General features: G+C 43.0%; 1 protein-coding gene across 1 annotated transcript in view; it reads left to right on the top strand.

Moving 5' to 3' along the window:
- Positions 1-20600, top strand: part of LOC145393545 (tyrosine-protein kinase Dnt-like) — an 84957-nt gene that overhangs the window by 60000 nt on the left and 4357 nt on the right. Inside the window, exons 3-4 of the mRNA XM_080267696.1 lie at positions 18638-18890; positions 20014-20209. Coding sequence (XP_080123822.1) covers positions 18638-18890; positions 20014-20209 — 449 coding nt within the window. The remainder of the gene's footprint in view (positions 1-18637; positions 18891-20013; positions 20210-20600) is intronic.

The following is a 20600-nucleotide window of genomic DNA, read 5'->3' as shown; positions in this document are numbered from 1 at the left end:
TCAGGGTTAACATGACGATAATGAAAGTTTAATAGTTTCAGGTTAGAGCTCAATCTTATCTTTACAATATCGTCGAACGTTAGCTGGATCTAAATACTAAAATTATCCCGAAAATATGAGCTCTTTTATTTATTCTTAGCTGAGTAAATTCACCTAACGTTAGCAAGGATGACATACTAGAGTTATCCCAGCGATGAGAAAGTTAACATTACACAACACAGGGGAAGTGAAAAGCGTAAAATACTCGCACTAGTCCTCCCCTCATCCCTTTTAAAACAACAAACAATACACCGTGATGACAATTGGTTAAAGGCTGGAAAGGAGTGTGAACAGGATGAGGTGGGAGCGATAATATCAAGGGCTGGAGGAGAGGACGTGACGGGGAAAATTTGTGTTGATGAGAGACTTGATTCTATTTCTCTCTCTCTCTATCTCTGTCTCTGTCTGTCTGTCTGTCTGTCTGTCTGTCTCTCTCTCTCTCTCTCTCTCTCTCTCTCTCTCTCTTCCCGTATCCTTTTCTTTCCTTCCTACCCACTTTTCTTTTTTCCTTTTCCTACCCTATCACCCTCCCTTCTCCTTCCCTTATCTCTCCCTTCCCTACCTTCCCTCATGCCTTTTCCTCCATCCCCCTCTTTTTAATTACTTCTCCCCATTTTCCTTCTTCCTTCCTTCCTTCCTTCCTCCTACCCTCTTCTATCTTGCCTCCTTCTACCTTCGTCCTTCTCCCTTTCTTCCCTGACCATCCTCCTTCCTCCCTCCACTCCTTTCTTCCTTTTCAATCCTTCCCGTTTCTACCCTGTTTTCCTCTCCCCCTTCCCCACTTCCTCTTTCCTTCATCTTCTCCTTCTTTCTTGCCCCTTTTTGTCCTTCTAATCCCTGTCTTCTTTTCTTCTCCTTCTTTACCCCTCCTCTATTCTCCTTCCTCCCCTTTTCCTTCCTATCTCCTTTTCTTATCCTTCCTCACCCTTCTTCCCTCCTACTCCTGCCTCCCTGTCCCCTTTTCCTCCCTTTCTCCATCCTCTCCACTCCTCTTCCCTCCCTTCTTCCCTCCCATTGTCCCCTTTTCCTCCCCTTTTTCCTCCCTCCAGGCTCCCCAGGACTCCTCTACCAGGTGTCTAAGTTCTCACCTTCCATTCTCCCCGGGTACTCCTTCCCTCCTTCATGATTGCTCCATCCCTTCTTCCTGCTCTCTCTCTCTCTCTCTCTCTCTCTCTCTCACCCTTTCCTCCCATCTCCCACATATCTCACCCTTTACACCCTTCTTCCTATCACCACCCCTCTTCTCAGTTCTTTCCTTCCCCCTCCTTCCTATCATCTATCCTCTGCTTCCTCCTCTTCCTCCTCCTCTTCTCCCTCTTCCTCTTCCTCCTTCTTCCTCCTTCCTCCTCCTCTTTCCGCACCATCCCACCTAGCGGCCTATTATGGGAACTCGATACGGGAAGAGGTACCCCGTTTTCTTTCAAGTATGAATAATTTTTGCCCTCCCTTTAGCACTCACTTTTCTTTTCCTTTTTTTTACAATAGATAACTCTCTTTAACCCCTTTTCAACGATGGAGCATTTTTTCTTTATTATTTTTCTTTTTTTCTTTGTTTTTTTATTTTTTTATTTTTTCTTTATTTTCCTCAAAGTAGACAGTTTTATATACCTTATGGGAGACTTCTCGTTGTGAAATTATTAATCTTTTCAGTACGATGACGCCTATTTTCATTCTGCATATAATCCTGTAACATATTTTCACTATAATAATTTATTTTTTAGGCCTATATCCCGATGGCCTCAACGTTATTATTCAGCTTAGGAAGATCTGCTGAATTTAGGGATTTGGGTGTTTTCCTTTTACTATTCATTTCTTCGCTACAACGACGTATTTCAGAGATTTATTCTATCTATCCAGGCAAATTTATTATGCGCTGGAAAAACTCAGTATACAAACAGTGGCACACTATTTTTACATATGAGCGATTTTTTTTTTTTTTTTTTTTTTTTGCTCTAGATAACTGTCCATTCATATATCAAAGCATAATGAGTCTCTATACTCGACACACACACACACACACACACACACACACACACACACACACACACACACACACACACACACCTTTTTAAAGCATTTTCACCAGTGGTCTAAGGGGTCAGTAGAGGTGAAGGTCAGGAGATGTGTGCACTGGATCGAGCCCTTACAAGACGGCTGGCAGTTCCCCTACCTTGTAATGCCACCAGTGTAGGCTAATTATTTACCCTTGAATATAACAACGGGAGCTTAGGCTGCGTCCTCACCGAATGCTTGCTGGTGCGGGCGGAAGGTTTGCCTCACTGTAACCCAAGTGGCCCCAGTGGACGCGGGGAGGTACGGGCGAGAAGTTTTATTAATTACATTGATGCGAAACTCCCCCTCCCTCCCCCGCACCCGCCCGCACTCCCATGCATTTGGTATGGACGCGTCGTTAGCCTGGGATTCCTAGACCTTGGAAGGAAAAATATGTGACTGAATGGTACCGATTTTTTCCCTTGTGAGTCAAATGTAATGAAAAGACAATAAACGTTTACGGAATTCTGAAAAAACGAATCCAAATGGACTTCTTTCTTTCCGAAGGCTAAGTATGATTAAGTTTCTAGCGTCGAGTGGCGGCTTTTTTTTTTTTTTTTTTAACGGATTCTTTTACAACCCATGATACTTTGAATTTCTGCAGGTAACGCTGATAAAACGTTGATATCTTTTTATTTATTTCTCGGAGGAAATGAAGAAGCAGGTCCTAAAATTTTAACACTCAAATTTCAAACCTTTAGTGGTTATTTGTCAATGGCCTTTGTTTAATCAATAGGCATAGATATATTTCAATTAAGTGATATCAATTAATCGAACTTTATTAAACTCTCTTCTTCCATGAGTAGTCATATAAGTTTAGTTGGCAAGCAGTTTGTTTTTTACACCGCCTCCTTTACAGATCATAGCACTAAAATTTTCTGTGTACCTGTTGTTTGCCTAAATAAAAGTTTAATTTATTTTTACAATATTCGCAAAGAACCAAGCTTTAATGAACTGTTTTTCCCATACGTATAAGTTAAGCTACATACTTTTAAAAGGCATCTTCGTCTACAAATCATACCACTTAGGAGGTTCTGTGGAGATTAAAAGATAATTCATTTTTACGTATTTCCAAAGAACCAGGCCTTATTAAACTCTCCTCCAGCAATCATTCTTGAGCACGCCCTCCCTCTCTCCTCTCGTCCTCCACAAATCGCTCCACTCCCTCCCTGTCCGCAGCACCCTCTCATTTTCATCCCTCATCCCCGGCATAATTCCCACTCACACGCCCCCCTACACCTCCATTCCCCTTTGTTCTGTCCCTTTCACCTCACCTTCACCTTCATCTTGGCCTCCCTGGGCACTGGTTTTATCTTCCATCCTGTGCTTAGTTTATTTCGGGGCGTTTTTCATCCTACCCTGTTTTTTTTTTTTCTTTTTTTTTTTTTCTCTGTGCAGATGTCTCAGCTTTGTTTCTCTCTCTCTCTCTCTCTCTCTCTCTCTCTCTCTCTCTCTTCGTTTAACTCATCTATCTATCTATCTATATCTGTCTACCTATCTGTTAGTCTATCTATCTATCTATCTGTTGATCGATTTATATTCATCTGCCTATCTGTCTTTCTATCTTTCTATCCATCTATCTACCGCAACCTCCATTCTGTCCAACCCATCTACACCCTTTCCTTTCCCTCCTTCCATTTTTCTTCTCCTCCTCCTTTCATCCACCCTCTCCTCCCTTTCTTTTCTCGCTCAGCACTTCCTCACCCTCACATCTCTCACCCGCCTCCCTTAATCTCTCCCACCTCCTCAACTCTCCCTCCTCCCTTACTTCCCATCCTCTCCCTCAAATCCATCTCCCTTAATTCCTCCCTTTCCCTTCAGCTACCCCTCCCCATCAAATTCCTGCTCTTTCCTCAACCCCCCATCAACTTCATCTCCCCCTCCATATCAACTCCCCCGCCTCTTCATTTCCACCTCTCCCCTCTCCCTCATTTTCTTCCCTTTCTCCCCCTCCCTCCCTCGTCAACCTCCCCCCCCCTACACCCCCACGCCACGCCAAGCCCTCCCACGTAACCTTGGACCCCGCAATGACTGACGACCAGGCCAATTTACCGTTGATTACTTAATTATTCACGTAGCCGTCAACAGTGTGTGCGTGTGTGTGTGTGTGTGTGTGTGTGTGTGTGTGTGTGAGAGAGAGAGAGAGAGAGAGAGAGAGAGAGAGAGAGAGAGAGAGAGAGAGAGAGAGAGAGAGTATTAACCTTTAGCTTTAAATGACAATGTAAATAGAAATAGTACAAAAAAGATATAAATAATAAAGGATAATTATATTGGAAGGAAAGTAATCAGTGCCAAGGTATGAAACAGTGAAAAAGAAAAGATGGTGACAAACGTGACATTGGATAAGGCATTGTTTTGAAGAGAAAAGGAAAGAAAAGAAAACAATAAAGAAGCCAGTTAATGAAAATAATGATAACGAAAGGGAAAGAGGCGATGACAATAAAAAATGATAATGGAAAAAGGAGGAGTTCTGAAGAGGATTAAAAATGAAAAAAAAAAAAAAAACTAGAACTAAGATAACTGACGATAAAATAGAGATGACAAGATGGTGATAGTAGAGAAAATAGTAAGGAAATAATAGTATGAAGTGGAATGAATATGATAGAATGCCAAAACGAAGGAAAATGAAGATGATGAAAATGGAGGTAAAACAGATGATGGTAGAGATGAAGATATATTCGGTAAAAGGATTAAATATTATCAAGAGGGTCTAAAAAAATAATGAAACGAGAGCAATGGAAATAAGGTAGGGTGTTGCGGTATAGAAAATGGTGAGAGAGGTAGAGAAAATGAGAAGCGGGGTAGAGAAAATGGGAAGTAGTTAGTACAAACGATGAGGAAAGGAAAGGAGAGCAGGAACGCACAGAAGATGGAGATATTGGAAAATTGGAAAGGAGAGAGAGAGAGAGAGAGAGAGAGAGAGAGAGAGAGAGAGAGAGAGAGAGAGCGAATAGGCTGGGAGAGAAATAAAAAACGAACACGACAGACAAAAAACATACTAGATAATAAAAGAGTATTTATAATGATGATGATGAAAGGAGAAAGCGAAAGCAAATATATGTGTGTGTGTGTGTGAGAGAGAGAGAGAGAGAGAGAGAGAGAGAGAGAGAGAGAGAGAGAGAGAGAGAGAGAGAGAGGGAGAGAGAAGAGAGGAGAGATTAGAGCGAAAGAAGGAGAGGGAGAAAGCAAAAAATGAGAAACCACTAAAGAAAACCATAGTTATTAATGAAGAAAAGCTGCTTTGGGGGATAACTAAAAAAAATAAAAACAGAAAAAAAAAGAAGCGTAAACAGCATGTGAGGGCCCATCTGAGCAAACATTTACATGGTGATGGATCTGCCGACGCAACGGGAGAGGCAGAGTGATGTGGGGCTGAAAGAATGAGGCAACACGAGCGAGAATTTTCATGCTAAACATTAACAGGAGAATGTTTAGGACAGAATTTTTCATGCTGAGGCGCAAAAGAGGAATGTTTATGACGGCAGAGTGATGTGGGGATGAAAGATTGAGAAGATATGGGAGAATTTTCATGTTTAATACTAAAGGGAGAAGAGGAAGAGAAAGAAGAAAAAGGAGAAGAAGAAGTAAAAGGAGAAGAAAAAGAAAAAAAGAAGAGGAACAAGGAGAATGTTTATGGTGTAATTTAAGAAGAAGAAGAAGAAAAAGAAGAAGAAGAAAAAGGAGAAGAAAAGAAGAAGAAAAAAGAGAAGAAGACAAGAAGAAGATGATGAAGATGAATGTTAATGGTGTAATTTACGTGCAAAGACATCCTTTTCTTTTATACTTTTAGGAATGATGTTGAAAAGAGTATTTCTGAAGGAAAATTTCATGCCAAAGACTTAGTTTTAAAAATGAATGATAAGCTTAATGGGTAGTGTTTAGCTGAGAACCATCTGAGAGTTCATCTGATGTTTTTAATTTTGAAGAAGCAACAATCTTTGGGTGGAGAGAAAATGAGATTGGGATAATGATGATGATGATGATGATGATGATGGTGATGTTGATGATAATGATGATGACGATGATAACGATAATGATGATGATGATGATGGTGATGATGATGATGATGATAATTATGAAGACGATGAGAACGATGACGATGATGACGATGATAATAATGATGATGATGATGATGAATGATGATGATAACATTAATGATGATAACAATGATGGTGATGATGGTGAACAGGAAAATCGTGTGCACCAGTCAAAGAGTTGGCAGGAGGTTCATCCATCGTGTGAAATTCTGCCAAAGACGTAGAAGTTCCTCCTATATCTTAAAGGATCTGAACTACTGAATCCTAACCCCGAGCCTTCCTTGACCGCCAGAGAAGTAACACATGATTAATTGTTACTCTTACCACTTTCCTGAAAAATCTTTTGGAAGCAGTTTTGTGGCATGGACTAATTTTCCGGGGATTTGAAGCGATCAGTAAATTAAAAAAAAAGTGTAACATTTCCTCACCACCATCCCGAAGACCAGCTGTTACGATATTTTGGGTTTGTTATCGTAGTGTGTTGCTCTGTGTTGTGTAGTGTGTTGCTCTGTGTTGTGTAGTGTGTTGCTCTGTGTTGTGTAGTGTGTTGCTCTGTGTTGTGTAGTGTGTTGCTCTGTGTTGTGTAGTGTGTAGTGTGTTGCTCTGTGTTGTGTAGTGTGTAGTGTGTTGCTCTGTGTTGTGTAGTGTGTAGTGTGTTGCTCTGTGTTGTGTAGTGTGTTGCTCTGTGTTGTGTAGTGTGTAGTGTGTTGCTCTGTGTTGTGTAGTGTGTTGCTCTGTGTTGTGTAGTGTGTAGTGTGTTGCTCTGTGTTGTGTAGTGTGTTGCTCTGTGTTGTGTAGTGTGTAGTGTGTTGCTCTGTGTTGTGTAGTGTGTTGCTCTGTGTTGTGTAGTGTGTAGTGTGTTGCTCTGTGTTGTGTAGTGTGTAGTGTGTTGCTCTTTGCTGTGTAGTGTGTAGTTTATAGTGTGTTGCTGTGTAGTGTGTTGCTCTGTGTTCTCCGCGCCAGAATTCCAGTCAGCGAGCAAATAAAATAATAGCTTTGAAATTGGTGGTGATTGACATTACGAGAATAAATGGCTTTATTAAAAATATTCGTTTATCTGCTTCAATCTGCGTACGTTTATTAAAATCACTCAAATAGGACAGTCCCAAAACATACCTCACATTTTGCGCCAGTTCATGTGACAATATTTTCTCTGTTTTGCTGCGTTCAGATTTTTAAGGTTTATAGAAAATATATATACAGTGTTAACTTAATAGAGATATTATTTAATTGCTGGATATGTGTGTAAGATTGTCTAAAATTCTGGGTCGTTTCTATAAAGTTCCGCGGAAAATAGAATCTAACAGGGACTAGAAAACAAAATGTGTTCACTAGGGGAAGAAAAAGATGAGTAGGAGTGGGGAAATAGAAGTAAAGTTTGGGTCAGTGGAGACAGAGAGAGAGAGAGAGAGAGAGAGAGAGAGAGAGAGAGGTGCTGTGTGTGTTTCGGCCGTAAGATGCTAAAGGAAGAAGGAAAAGTTTTTTTTTTTTTTTACCTCACATGATTGTCTTGCCTGCACGAACACACGCCTCATCAAACACCCACCCACACACACACACACACACGCTAGCTTAAGAGGTAGTGGAAGCACACACATGCTCTCACCCAAACTTTAACAGACATGCTCATTCAGCAGACACACGCACACGTAGTCATGCATTTGCACTCAAGGACTCTATCCACGCTTAGGCAATTAAAAGAAATACACACACGTTGAAGGACTCACACACACACACACACACACACACACACACACACACACACACAAGCAATAACAAACATCCACATATGCTCAAACATTCACTGGCATGCACACACACACAAATGCTCGCACACATGCAGTCATCAGCTTTGCTACCACTACCCCCTATCTCTCCTCTACCTCTCCTGCTAACCTCACCCAATCCCTTTCCTTTCTTTGCCTCTCCATGTCACCTCAACTCCTTTTCTTCCTCCTCCTCCTCCTCCTCCTCATCATCATCATCATCATCATCATAATCATCATCATCATCACTAATTATTCAGGGACTCGAAATTCTCCACGCCGCCAAAACCATAATTCACTGTTTAGTCATTCGTAGGATCTCTCTCTCTCTCTCTCTCTCTCTCTCTCTCTCTCTCTCACTCACTTATGGATCTCTCAGTAACTTCAAAAGCATCATAGGAAGATCTCTCTCTCTCTCTCTCTCTCTCTCTCTCTCTCTCTCTCTCTCCCTGATTGGTTTGCCTAATGGATACCGCCAAACGTAATTCCTAGGTAAACACGGCTCATAGAAATCGGGGAGGGGAGGCGGAAGGGGAAACTCATCTTTAATCCCGGTCCTCTGGCTGCCTCCACCGTCCCTCTCTCTGTTGACAAGCTACTTCAGCGTACGAGATCAAGTGTCGTTTTAGAATTCCGAGACACACAGAGTTGCTACTAAAGTTATCCGGATGAGCTGGAGTTTTAGCAGAGGCATTTGGGTTTAGATTTCTGCATCGTATTTGAAACTGTTTTACAGAGGATGGTAATTTTGTCTTTTTTTCCCCAGTTGTTACAAAGAAACATTGGAAAGATGGATGAGAACATGGAATGAGTTTTATATCCAGTATTTTATTCGAACACGTTTCATAAATGAGTTGTTACCAGGCATCTTAACCCTAATATATATATATATATATGTTTGGAAGTAGTCAGGATTAAATAAGGAAGGCATCGTGGTGTAAGGATTAAGATTAAACGAACTTAGATACGGAAGAGTTGTAAGTATGAGAGCTCATAATCATCTCGACATTTTATATGCAGGACAATCTCTTAGAGCGGCCCTGTCCTTCGTCCCTCCTTAAGGGTTTTCGGGCGCAAGACGCTTCATTCCCGCAGACTTTAGGCAACCCCAGTATTACGGCCCTAATGATTCTGCATCTGTCTAATACTCTTGTAATAATTAGTAATATTTATTTTGCCGCATCGGTGAGAAAATTACGGTATCAGTAGCTAGACTTCCTGAGAATCCTGCGTGCTCATTAAGGCTTTACCTGGGCCACACCTGCCGTCACCTGAGGCCTTGGACGTGTTACCTGCCCGCCCCTTCACCTGGCCCTAATTACAGGTGGTGTAGTGATGTGTTTACAGTCGTTCTATTTTATGAAGGCAGTTTGGGTGGGACGCTCTGGGACTTCACACTGTTAGCTCTGTTGTCACATCGCCGCCGATACACGTGTAATTATTTGTGTTCACCTCTCTCTCTCTCTCTCTCCTATTTTAAGCTAGTAACTACTTATAAATGAATTTTAAACACTCTGTATAGATGTAATTTAATAAAAAAGCCGTAGTATAGTATACATCTCATAAGACTTGTCAGCGTTGCCTTTGAGACGTTGTCAGGTGGTGACACGAGGGACAGCCCTGCGTGAGTGGGTCATACTCGGTCAGTCTCCCGCCATGGAAGCTATTTAAAAAAAAAAAAAAAAAAGCACCTATAGACTTTTACCTCAGGGGTGGTGTGGAAAAAAAGTCGAAAACAAGAGAAAAAATTAAGAAAATACAATTAGTAGTAGTTAATATATAATATGAGAGAGAGAGAGAGAGAGAGAGAGAGAGAGAGAGAGCGCACGTGTGTGGCGACGATGTGGCAACAGAGCTAACAGAGTGAGGTCCCAGAGGGCCCGACCCAAACTGCCTTGATAAAATAGAACGACTATAGTGGCGATAACAACACTGTAGTCCTGAGGGAAGTGATTAAGACGTTGTGTACCTCGACGACTTTTTCCTCTCCTCCCTCTCCTTTCCTTCCCTTCCCCCTCCACGCATTCTTTCTTCACTCCTCCTCCCAGACCCCTCTTCCTCCCACTCCCATCTCTTCCTCCCACCTCCCTCTCTTCCTTTCCCCTCTCCCTCTTTTTTTCTCATCTTCATTCTTTTTACCCTTCCACATCCACACCCCTCTTCCTCCCATCCCTCCACTAACCTCCTCTCCGCTCCTCCCCTCTCCCATCCCACTCTCCCATCCTCCCCCTCCCTCCCACACGCACGCGACCTTCATTATTGCGTGGGAGACTTGCTATCACGGCCTGGCATCCTGAGCACCTTTGCTGCGACAGGTATTTCAGAGGTATTAAAAAAGACTCAGCTAGAAATATAACACGACATTGCACAATACTTAAAAGAAATAATAGAGATAGTTGCAGACACCTTTACTCGTCTCTGAGATAATTGAAGGCGTCTGGAGGCAACAGGAGTAAGTAAAGAAACATACGTCATTTTACTTGGAAGTAATGTTTGATTTCTTTACTGCCTGAGCTCTTCTGTAAGCTAAATAAAACCGAGTGGCGACATCAAGAATAAGATAATAAAGCTATCATCGTATTAAAGAGGCTAACGGAGATTTTTCCCCCTAAAGTAAAATAATAATAATAATAATAATAATAATAATAATAATAATGATAATACCTTGCAGCAAGAAAAAAATAAACTTACTCCATCCTGCCTGAATGAGTTACACTTATGGGATTTTTTTTTTATTGCTTAGATAAATCCGTCTGCCATTAAACTTCCAATATAATCCCCAACGCCCAATCCCTGAGTTCATCCGGGTGGCCTCGACAAAAATACGTAAAAGCACTATCTCATTAAGGCATATTTTTTTTTTGCGATAGGAGACAGCAGGTGTGGCAGTGAGGTGTGTGTGTGTGTGTGTGTGTGTGTGTGTGTATGTGTAGGGGGGAGGGACTGAGACAGGTGTGCGATGTGTATGATGTGAGGCAGTTTGTGGTGTGGCAGTGTGAGGTGTGTGTCTGGTGTGGTAGTGTGAGGTATGGAAACGTGAAGTGCGCGTGAGATGAGGAAGTGTGAGATATGATTTTGGTGTGGCAGTGTGACATGTACTGTATGTTTGGTGTGGCAGTGTGGGGTGTGGTATTGTGAAGTGTGGCCGTGTGAAATGTGGCAGTGTGAAGTGTGACTGTGGGGTGTCGCAGTGTAGGTGTGGCAGTGTGAGGCGTGATATTGTTAAGTGTGGCAGTGTCTCGTAGTGTGTAGTGACTTTCCAAACACCATGTCCAGTACTTGCATTAAATTTTACAAGCACGGTTTTCCCCCCAGCACCCGTTTTAACTAATGTTTTATCGTCAGGGCACAAAACACTTCAGCAAACGACTGGCGCACGAACTAAATTGCTTTCGGTCAGGGAAATGAGTCCTTTAGTCATAACAAATTGGTTTTCCTCTCTATTTCCATTGAAGTTGTGGCTGTCGGGATATGAACGTGATTTTTAGCGGGAATGTTATCAAGCCTGTAATTGTATGAGCCAGTGACGGAAAATACCCTCCCTCGCTAAAGAACTTAATCAATTGTTTGGTTTTTAATTACCGTTCTAATTAGCCGTGCCGGATGAGACTTGATGATATTATTTTTACATATTTGTTCTTTGATCCGGCGATGATAAATTTAGCTTTCGTTAGTCACTTCAGCACGAGAGATTTTTTTTAATAACTTGAATAAAATCGTGAGAAGGTAGTAAGGAAATAAAATAAAAAGACGTATTCTAGATGAAGGAATAAATATAGGGCGCAAGGAAAGGCGGTGCTGGAAAGGAACGCCTTCATGTGGTGGCATTGATTTAACTGGACGGCGCCATTGCCCTGCCCTAACAAGAGAAACACCAATGGCAGACACCATAACAACACCATTAGGAGAGATCTTTAAATACCTGTTTAAAATCGGCTGAAGGCACCAAGAATAAAATACAAATAAGCGTCCTGGGGCTGAAGGGGTTAAGGTGCGGTGAAGAGAAACCTTAACGACATGAACCTCTGCGTCTTATGGCCTCTCTCTCTCTCTCTCTCTCTCTCTCTCTCTCTCTCTCTCTCTCCTTCCGTTCCAGGCTTCCGTATTCTTCCATTATCTGCTTCTTCCATATCTTAGTCCCTTTTCTCACACTCCTCCCCTGTCCCCCCTTCGTATAACTTTCCTTTCGTAATCTTTCTTCATTCCGCCTTTATCATTCCTATCTTATCTTTTCCTTCCGTATCTCTTTCTTCTAGTCTCTTTCTTATCTCTCCTTCCTCTCATACTCCCACTTTATCACCTCCTTCCGTGTCTCATTCCTCATAGTCTCCTTTCGTCCACTCTTGTCCTTTTCCACTCTTACATTATCCTTTCCTTTCCTTTTGCATTTTGTTACACTGATATTTCTCCCTCTCCTCCCAAACACCCTTAATGATCCAAATTCTTCTCACCCAGCTCATCGCTTCATCTTCCTTTTTTAATCTTTTCTTGCGTACTTCTTGTCACACTGTTAAACTACCTTCATCTCTCCTTCCACTCTAGTCTCTCTCTCTCTTACATTATTTGATTCTTCCACGTCCCCTGTCTTCCCGTCTCCTCTCCACTCTCGCCTCTCCTACTTCATCTCTCCCGTATTCTCTCTTTTCCCTTGTGCTTCCTGTGACTCCCCTGTTTTACCCAACCTCCATGCATTCACGTTACATAGACCATCATTTTCCTTCCTTCCTTCTTTCCTTTCTTTCTTCCTTCCTTCCTTCCTTCCTTCCTTGTCTCCTTCCTTTCACTCCTCACATGCACTCTTAACTTTATTTCCCACTGCGCTTTCTCTTGTCTTTCACTCCACCTTCTCAAACCTTTTATCACATCCTTTCCTGTCTCCTTTCTATCTGTCTTTTAACTTTTATTCCCTCCCTTCCTAAAATTATCTTCCTCTGTTCTTCCCCCTTTCTTTCATTTCATCTTTTCATGTCTTTTCCCTCCCCCTTTTTTCCGTCTCCTTCCTTTTATTTCGTCTAATCTTACTTTATCCTTTCCTTGCCAATCTCCTCTCTACCCGTCTCCCTCGTTCCATTCCATTCATCCTCCTTCCATTCCATCCATTCCTACCTTACCCCTCCCTTGCCAATCTCCTGTAACCCTCCCATATTACCCAGCATCCTGAATGTCCCTTATTGTTCTCGCTTCAGCCACATTCCATCCATTCACGCGACACACACACACACGTACCTTCCTATTCCTTCCTTCCGTCCCTTCGTCCTTCCCTTCCTTCTCACTCTTACATTTATCCCCATCTGCCCTGTCGCCATCTTTCCTCTCCCCGTACTGTAAAAATTACTTCTTTTTACCCTATCTCCTTTCTTTAACTCCGTCACCTCACACACTCCCTGCCTCTCTCATTTATTTCCTGTCTTGTCCTGCGATACCTTTACATCAACCAACATCCTGAGTGGCTTATTATTCTCATTTCAACAACAGACACTCCTGCATTCACACATCCACACCCCTCTCTTATCCTTACTTCCCTCCTTCTTTCCTTCCAACAATTTTCACACTCTCCACATCCATTCCTTTCTTGTTTGCTTCCGTAACTCTCCTGCGGCATATTTAACATAATAAGTGGCTCGTTTTGTTCTTGCTTCATCGGCATACACCTCCACATTTTCGTGGATCCATAGCCTTCTTTTTTCCTTCCTTCCACTCCCCGAAAATGATTCTCCTCTACCGTTTCTCCTCTGATTCACTCCATCTCCTGTCCTTATCCTGTAACACCCCAATATTACCGCTCACTCTGAATAGCCTTATTGTTCGCGCATTTCTCTCTCTCTCTCTCTCTCTCACACACACACACGCATTCACTCACCGACATTCATCATACTCCTTCATTATTTTCTCCTACCTTGTGTCCTGCTACTACTCTTGCCTCATCACATCCCACCACGTCTCCTACAGCCCCTACACCTCCTGCCATGTCCTACCATCTCATCTCCGTTCCTTGCCTTTGCCTCCTACAACGTCCCTTTATTCCTGCAGTATCCCAGCCTTTGTCTATGTCCCGTAACACTCCTATATTACTGAGCGCCTTGAATACCACTGATTGTTCCTGCTTCAATGACAGCCAGACATAGCCTTTCATTTTCCCCTCCCTCACTCCTCACACTCTGAACTTCATCTCACACCCTTTCTCCCACGTTTCACCCCATCTCTTGTCTGTCTCCTGTATCATTCCCGTATTACTCAGCTCTCTGAATAACCCTCTTTAACCTCCTTTAAGCCTTGCAGTCACAGCCCTTACATTTATATTATCTATCCCCACCATTTGTCCTGTCTTCTTTCCATTCCATTTTTTCCTACCTCAATTCTTCCTTTGCCAGTCTCCTGTAAGTCACATTAGCCAGCACCTGAGTGGTTTGTCATTTCTCTCTCTCTCTCTCTCACACACACACACACACACACACACACACACACACACACACACACACACACACACACACACACACCTGCTGCCATCACTACCAGCATCACCAATACCTACGCTGCCCTCATCCCTTCCTCTCCTATCATAACACTCCTATATTACCCAATACTCCGAATGGTCCTTATAGTCGCTTACAGTCCCCTATCCAAGACATACACACATCCCTCACATTCTTACATCATCCTTTTCTCTAGTACCGTTTGGCCTATCTTCATGTCTCTTTGCACTGCGTCCTCTTCTAGCTTTTTCTTTTCCCTTTCTCATCACTTTCTTTCCCTGTGCCATCCCTACCTTTCCCTTCCTCATGCCTGCCTTTCCCTACCTTAACTCCTTCAGTCTCTTCCCCATCCCTTCCTTTTCCTCCCTCATCTCTTCCTTTTCCTCCCTCATCTTTTCCTTTCCTTTCCTCAACTCTTCTTTTGTCTACCTTATCCCATTATTTTTTTGCTTACCCATGTAACACTCTTATATCACTCGTTCCTGAATGGTTCTTCTTGTCCTGACTTCAGTCCCTGCACACACACACACACACACACACACACACACACACACACACACACACACACACACACACACACACACACACACACACACACACACACACACGACACCCTGACCAAAGGCGCCGTCATCACTCCATCACTTCACTCAGCCCGGCCACCCTAACGACCAGTTTACGCCTCACGTGGTTCCTCGTTATTACACGCTAATTATACAACACTGCCTGTTAGTCGCGCCTGTCAGTCACGTGGCGGGGGTGGTGGTGACAGGAGAGGGAGTGTATGAGTGATGGGGGAGGGGGGAGGGGGAGAGTAAATGAGTGATGGGATAGGGGTGAAAGAGGGGAGAGGAAGAGGTGGGAGGTGGTGATAGAATAGGGAGTGTGAGTGATGAGGTGGGGGGGAGGGAGGGGAAGAAGGAGGGGGAGGGTGGTGGTGAAGGCTACGATAGAAGGAGTGAATGAATGATAGGAGGGGGTGGGGTGGAGGGGCAGAGGGAGGGACGATGTTGTGTGGGGATGTATGTGGTGACAAGAGAGGGAGTGAATGAGTGATAGGGGTCGGGAAGAAGGGGAGGGGAGGGAGATAAATAAGTAGTAGCAGGGGGTAGGAAGGAGGAGATGAGGAAAGACAGAGGGAGGTAGAGGTAGCGGGGATGAAGGTAGAGACAGGAGAGGGAGTGAATGTGCGATGGGAAGGGATGCAGAAAGGGGAGATGGTGGGAGGAGGAGGGGAGGGTGGAGGTGGTGACAGAGGAGGAAGTGAATGAGTGATGCGGACGGGGTGGGGGAAAGGGTGGGGTGAAGGGAGGGGGGGGGTAGAAGGCGGTGACAGGGAAAAAAAAATGAGTGAGTGATGGGAGGGGGTGGGATGCGGGACAGGATAATTCACTGAAACGTTATCCTCTGTTAGTGACATTACTAAGTAGGTGACGTAACGGGTGGTGAATATACTGTATTGTTAGGCTTCTTTTCTCTGCCCAACAGTCTATCTTTATCTCTTCAGTTCTGTCCTCTTTTCCCGTCATTGCCTTCTACTGTAAATAATAAGTAATGGTTTTATTTAAGATTGAATTATCACGTCATTTGCCAAGACATTCGACGATGATTTATAGAAATGAGGAAAATGCCACAGTACTCACAGAAACTAGGAGAGGATACTTCATGTCGCTGTAATGGATAGAAAGGATAGATAGAGAGGGGTAAAAGGAAAGGGAGGAGAGTTGGAGGGGAAGGAGGGGGATGAGAAAAGATAGTGGAGAGGAGGAAGGTAAGGGAAGGAAGAGAGATGGGGAGGAAAAAGGGAGAAATGGCGTGTGAAAGGAAGAGGAGGGGTGGAAGAATGAGGAGAGAAGAAGATAGGGGCGTGAGGGAGGGAAGGAAGAAGGGATGGATGGGGGGGTAAGGCTGGCTAATGACGAGGTGAGTATTTTAATGTGTGGTTTAGGTGACTGTAACGACCGGAGGCTGTCCACCACATAGGGGTCATTAAGAAGTCAGCGCCACCCGTGTAACATCATAATCAGCTGACCCCCTTCCTCAATGCTGCTGCCGTGGAAAGAATTTGAGTAACACCAATAAATCCCTTAACTTTAATAGATTCTTGTGCTTTATATATTCACTGAGGAGGTTAAAACTCAGAGTAAAAAATAATATCCGACTACCGTATAGGATTATCACTATCGACACTATCCTAAGGTGTAGAGGAGAAAGCGTACTACCCGTGTATTCCCTACGAGCTATGAAGATGCATAATGTAAAATCTCCCTTCTCAGTATTGTCGTGGGAATATGACGACCCGACCGCTGAGCACTTGTGTTGCGAGGAGTCTCATAATTTTTACGGCACAGGAGGGGAGGGGAGGGAAACTTTAACGCTCTACCTGAGACCACTTTTTTTTTTTTTCTTTCTGATTTATGTCCTTCGTGAAATCAAAGAGCTTACTTTAGCGTCCCCCCTTCCCCCCATGTGAAAGTAAAAAAAAAATGAGTTAGGGTGATGATGACGATAATGATGATGATGATGATGATGATGATGATGATGGTGGTGGTGGTGGTGGTGGTGGTGGTGGTCGTTTCTCTTATTACAGCCACCCAGTTCCCCTACAATGATGATGATAATGATGATGATGACGATGATGATGACTTTGATTTCCATACCATCACAGCTACATGGTTCAGGTATAACGAACCCAAACACAACTCCTTTCCTCCTTTCCAAACTCATCGCCACCAGCCAGGCATCGTATATTCAGTGGACCCCCATCACCCCCACGGCCATCAATCAATAGCAATCACCACAACCAATCTCATGTGCAATCAAGCTTAACACCAGTCACAGTCACCGTCACTCACCACCGCCTCCACACTCGCCAATATTCACCAATACATCACACCCGGGCGAATGCCAACCCTGTCTTCATCGGAGTGGAGGAGGCCGGCAAGAAACCCAGTACTGGTTGACCGTGAGAAGGCCGAAATAGTGTAGAATATCAGAATCAATTTTGCCGTTCACTCTCGCCAATATTTATCAGTATGTCACACTCGGGGGAATGCAAACTCTACTCTTGTCGGAGTGGAGAAAACCAAGGTGAGGTAATTATAGGTAGAATTTGAGAAGAAAATGAAGAACGCAAAATTAGCCACCGTTACTAGCCTCTAATGCCAAGCTAACCTACGTACTTCTTACCTGATGCCCAGTTCCAGAGTTTACCAAGGGAGACAGCTATAAAAAGAAAAATTCAAGTCTCTATTATGAAAGCACCTCAAAGTGTCTATCACATGCCTGTCACAAAAAAAAAAAATCTTCGGAGACTCAATCAGAACTCGTATCATAAAAATGTCTTTAGGCCAATCACACCCTCTCTCTCTCTCTCTCTCTCTCTCTCTCTCTCTCTCTCTCTCTCTCTCTCTCTCTCTCTCTCTCTCTCTCAAAAAAGAAAAAAAAAAAATGAAGGCTTTATCACCTCTGTCGCAAAAAATGGCCCGAAGACCTCAATCAGTAAGACGGATCACAAAAATTCATCTAATCCACAATCGCAATTTCCCAGAGATACAGGACAATCGGAATGTTCGGTCCACATTTAGTTTTTCTTATTTATTTCTGCTTTTTTCATCCAGTAGTTGTTACCTGCTGTTTATCATTCTTTTCGGGGGAGCTAAGCACCATATTCCTCTACTCTTCCTACTATATATCACTCACTAGTTTATCATTCACTTATCCATTATTCATATCTGCAGGAGAGCACTATGCACCTAAATCCAGTCTCCCTGCTGTTAATTATCTAGTTAACTCCTTATTGCGATCACATCTTATTTTAGAGTATTCTTGGCAAATCCAGATTATTTTTATTTGTAAATTGTGAAAGACTCATACTGAAGCATTTAATGAAGCTATATATCAGCCCACCAATTTTTACACTTTCTCCCACGCTGAATAAAATTGTCGTCTTAGTAATGGGGATAATTGAGACAGAAAAGCCTAGTCTTTTCACCATTATTTTATTATTCATTATCCAGCACTTACCAATTATAATTTCCTTTATTAATGATCAGTTCCATCGTACCTTATTCATCACTCATCACTTACACCAGAAAATCACTATTCGATTACCTTTATTTTCCCTCTTATCACTATTTATTATTCATTATCAAGAACTTATCAATTATTGTATTTCATTTTGTTATTAGTGATCAAGTCCATTGTATCTTATCCATTATTCATCATTTACACCTGAAAATCATTAATCTATTATCTTTTTTTTCCTTAGGTTCTCTACAACATGGCCATCTGGACCAACGAGACCGAGACGCCTGGCCCCTCCCCAATGGCGGCGCCCTCCGTGAACGTGTCTCTCACCGGCCAAGTCCCCACCCAGCCCCTCACCTTCAGGCTGGACCTCCCCTGCCTCGGTACCCGCAGCGCAGAAGTAGACGTCATCCTGAACATCAACGTGACATCGCCCAGACCCCGCCAGCCGCCCACCGTCCTGTACTTCAAGCGGCGGAAGATTTGCCTCGAAGGTGGGTCTTGTGTTTTGGGGTCCCCTTTGTGTGTGTGTGAGAGAGAGAGAGAGAGAGAGAGAGAGAGAGAGAGAGAGAGAGAGAGAGAGAGAGAGAGAGAGAGAGAGGTAGTGTGTGTGTGTGTGTGTGTGTGTGTGTGTGTGTGTGTGTGTGTGTGTGTGTGTGTGTGCGTGTGTGTTTTGAACCAGACTCTAATATTTGTAATTCATTCTTATTTGTGTGAGACGATTTCAAGGGACTGATCTCTTAATTACCATGTCCTTTGTACGACTATACCTGCCATCTCCAGACCATACCAATGAGCCTTTAAACGAGCTGGGGGGAGTTAGATACTGCCTTCATTAACCCCGACAAACCCCCAAAGATGAATAAAAACACATGAAAATAGCAAAATAATAAAAATAAACTAAAAAATAAAGGTTCTTGCAGTGAAGGGCCCAAACAGCAGATCATTTATATTCCTTTGGGCATTTTACAACGGGGTACTAAATGTTGCCATAAAACAATTAGTGAAGCGGCGAAGGGGCCATGGCGACTGTTTGTAGTATCCTTCCTAACACACTATCATATTCTTGGAGGAGCTAGCTGAGTTCCACGCCTGCGAGTTAATTAAAGTGTTATAATATCATTACTGAGATGAGAGAATAATAACAGAGCCTTCGTTTGTTGTTATCAGTTTTAGTATCAGTCCGTAATTCCAAAGATATGCCATGTAGACTCTCTTGCTCTTGCCAGTACAACAATATTACTTGAGGTTCTGTGTGTACTTAAGCTGGGGGTATGGTGAATGAGGGAGGTGGAGGGGCAGTAACTCCCCGTGTGTGTGTGTGTGTGTTTGTGTGTGTTTGTGTGTGTGTGTGTGTGTGTGTGTGTGTGTGTGTGTGTGTATGTGTGTCTGTGTGTGTGTGTCTCAGTGTGTGTGTTTATATTTCACCTGTAGGATGAAGCAGAGAATATCGAAGACTTATGTGCTGAGTGATTTCACACATTGCCCATTTCTACTTTCATCTTTCATTAGTGGCAAACAGGGCAATAATAATAATAATAATAATAAAATAATAATAATAATAATAATAATAATAATAATAACAACAATAACCAGTATAAATGTGCGCACTTTCAGGTCAGTCTGCCGAGGTGTCAGCGCCTCACCTCGGCCCTCCAGGTGAGGTGGCGGGGGCAGGTGCGACCTCCCTGACTGTTGTGTATTACCTGGTTCCCGCGCTGGTCGGCCTCACACTCGTCCTCTTCTCCATCATCTTCCTGGTGTACATAAGGAGTCGCAGGCACAAGAGAGACACCGACCATAGGATACTGAAGTGAGTAGGACAGGGGGAGCTTTATTTTGATATTGCTGGAGGGTATGTAAAGTAGTTTCGTAGGTGGGTGAATTTTGGTGTAATGTAGTGGGATTTATAAAGGAGTAAAGTGAAGGTGGAATGCTAATGTAGTACCGTAGTGAAATTTATAAAGAGGTATAATGGTGGAGATCTAGCCCAATAAATTAGTAGCGCAAGTGGATTTATAAAGGAGGCTGGGAGGATTAGTAAATGTAGCCTTTTGAATAATAACTGTACGTCTTCATCAGTTTCATGAATCAGTCAGTCAGTTGTATTTTCTTCATATCGTCTGTGAACCAGCTAGGCAGATAGAAATAAACACGGTTCATTTTTATTTCTCTCCATCAAAACTCACCATCAACCATCATTT

This window comes from Coenobita brevimanus, chromosome 24, assembly GCF_032717465.1.
Source record: "Coenobita brevimanus isolate Jiangsu-jjx chromosome 24, ASM3271746v2, whole genome shotgun sequence".
NCBI lineage: Eukaryota > Metazoa > Arthropoda > Malacostraca > Decapoda > Coenobitidae > Coenobita > Coenobita brevimanus.
This window is presented reverse-complemented; position numbering and strand designations above follow the sequence as displayed.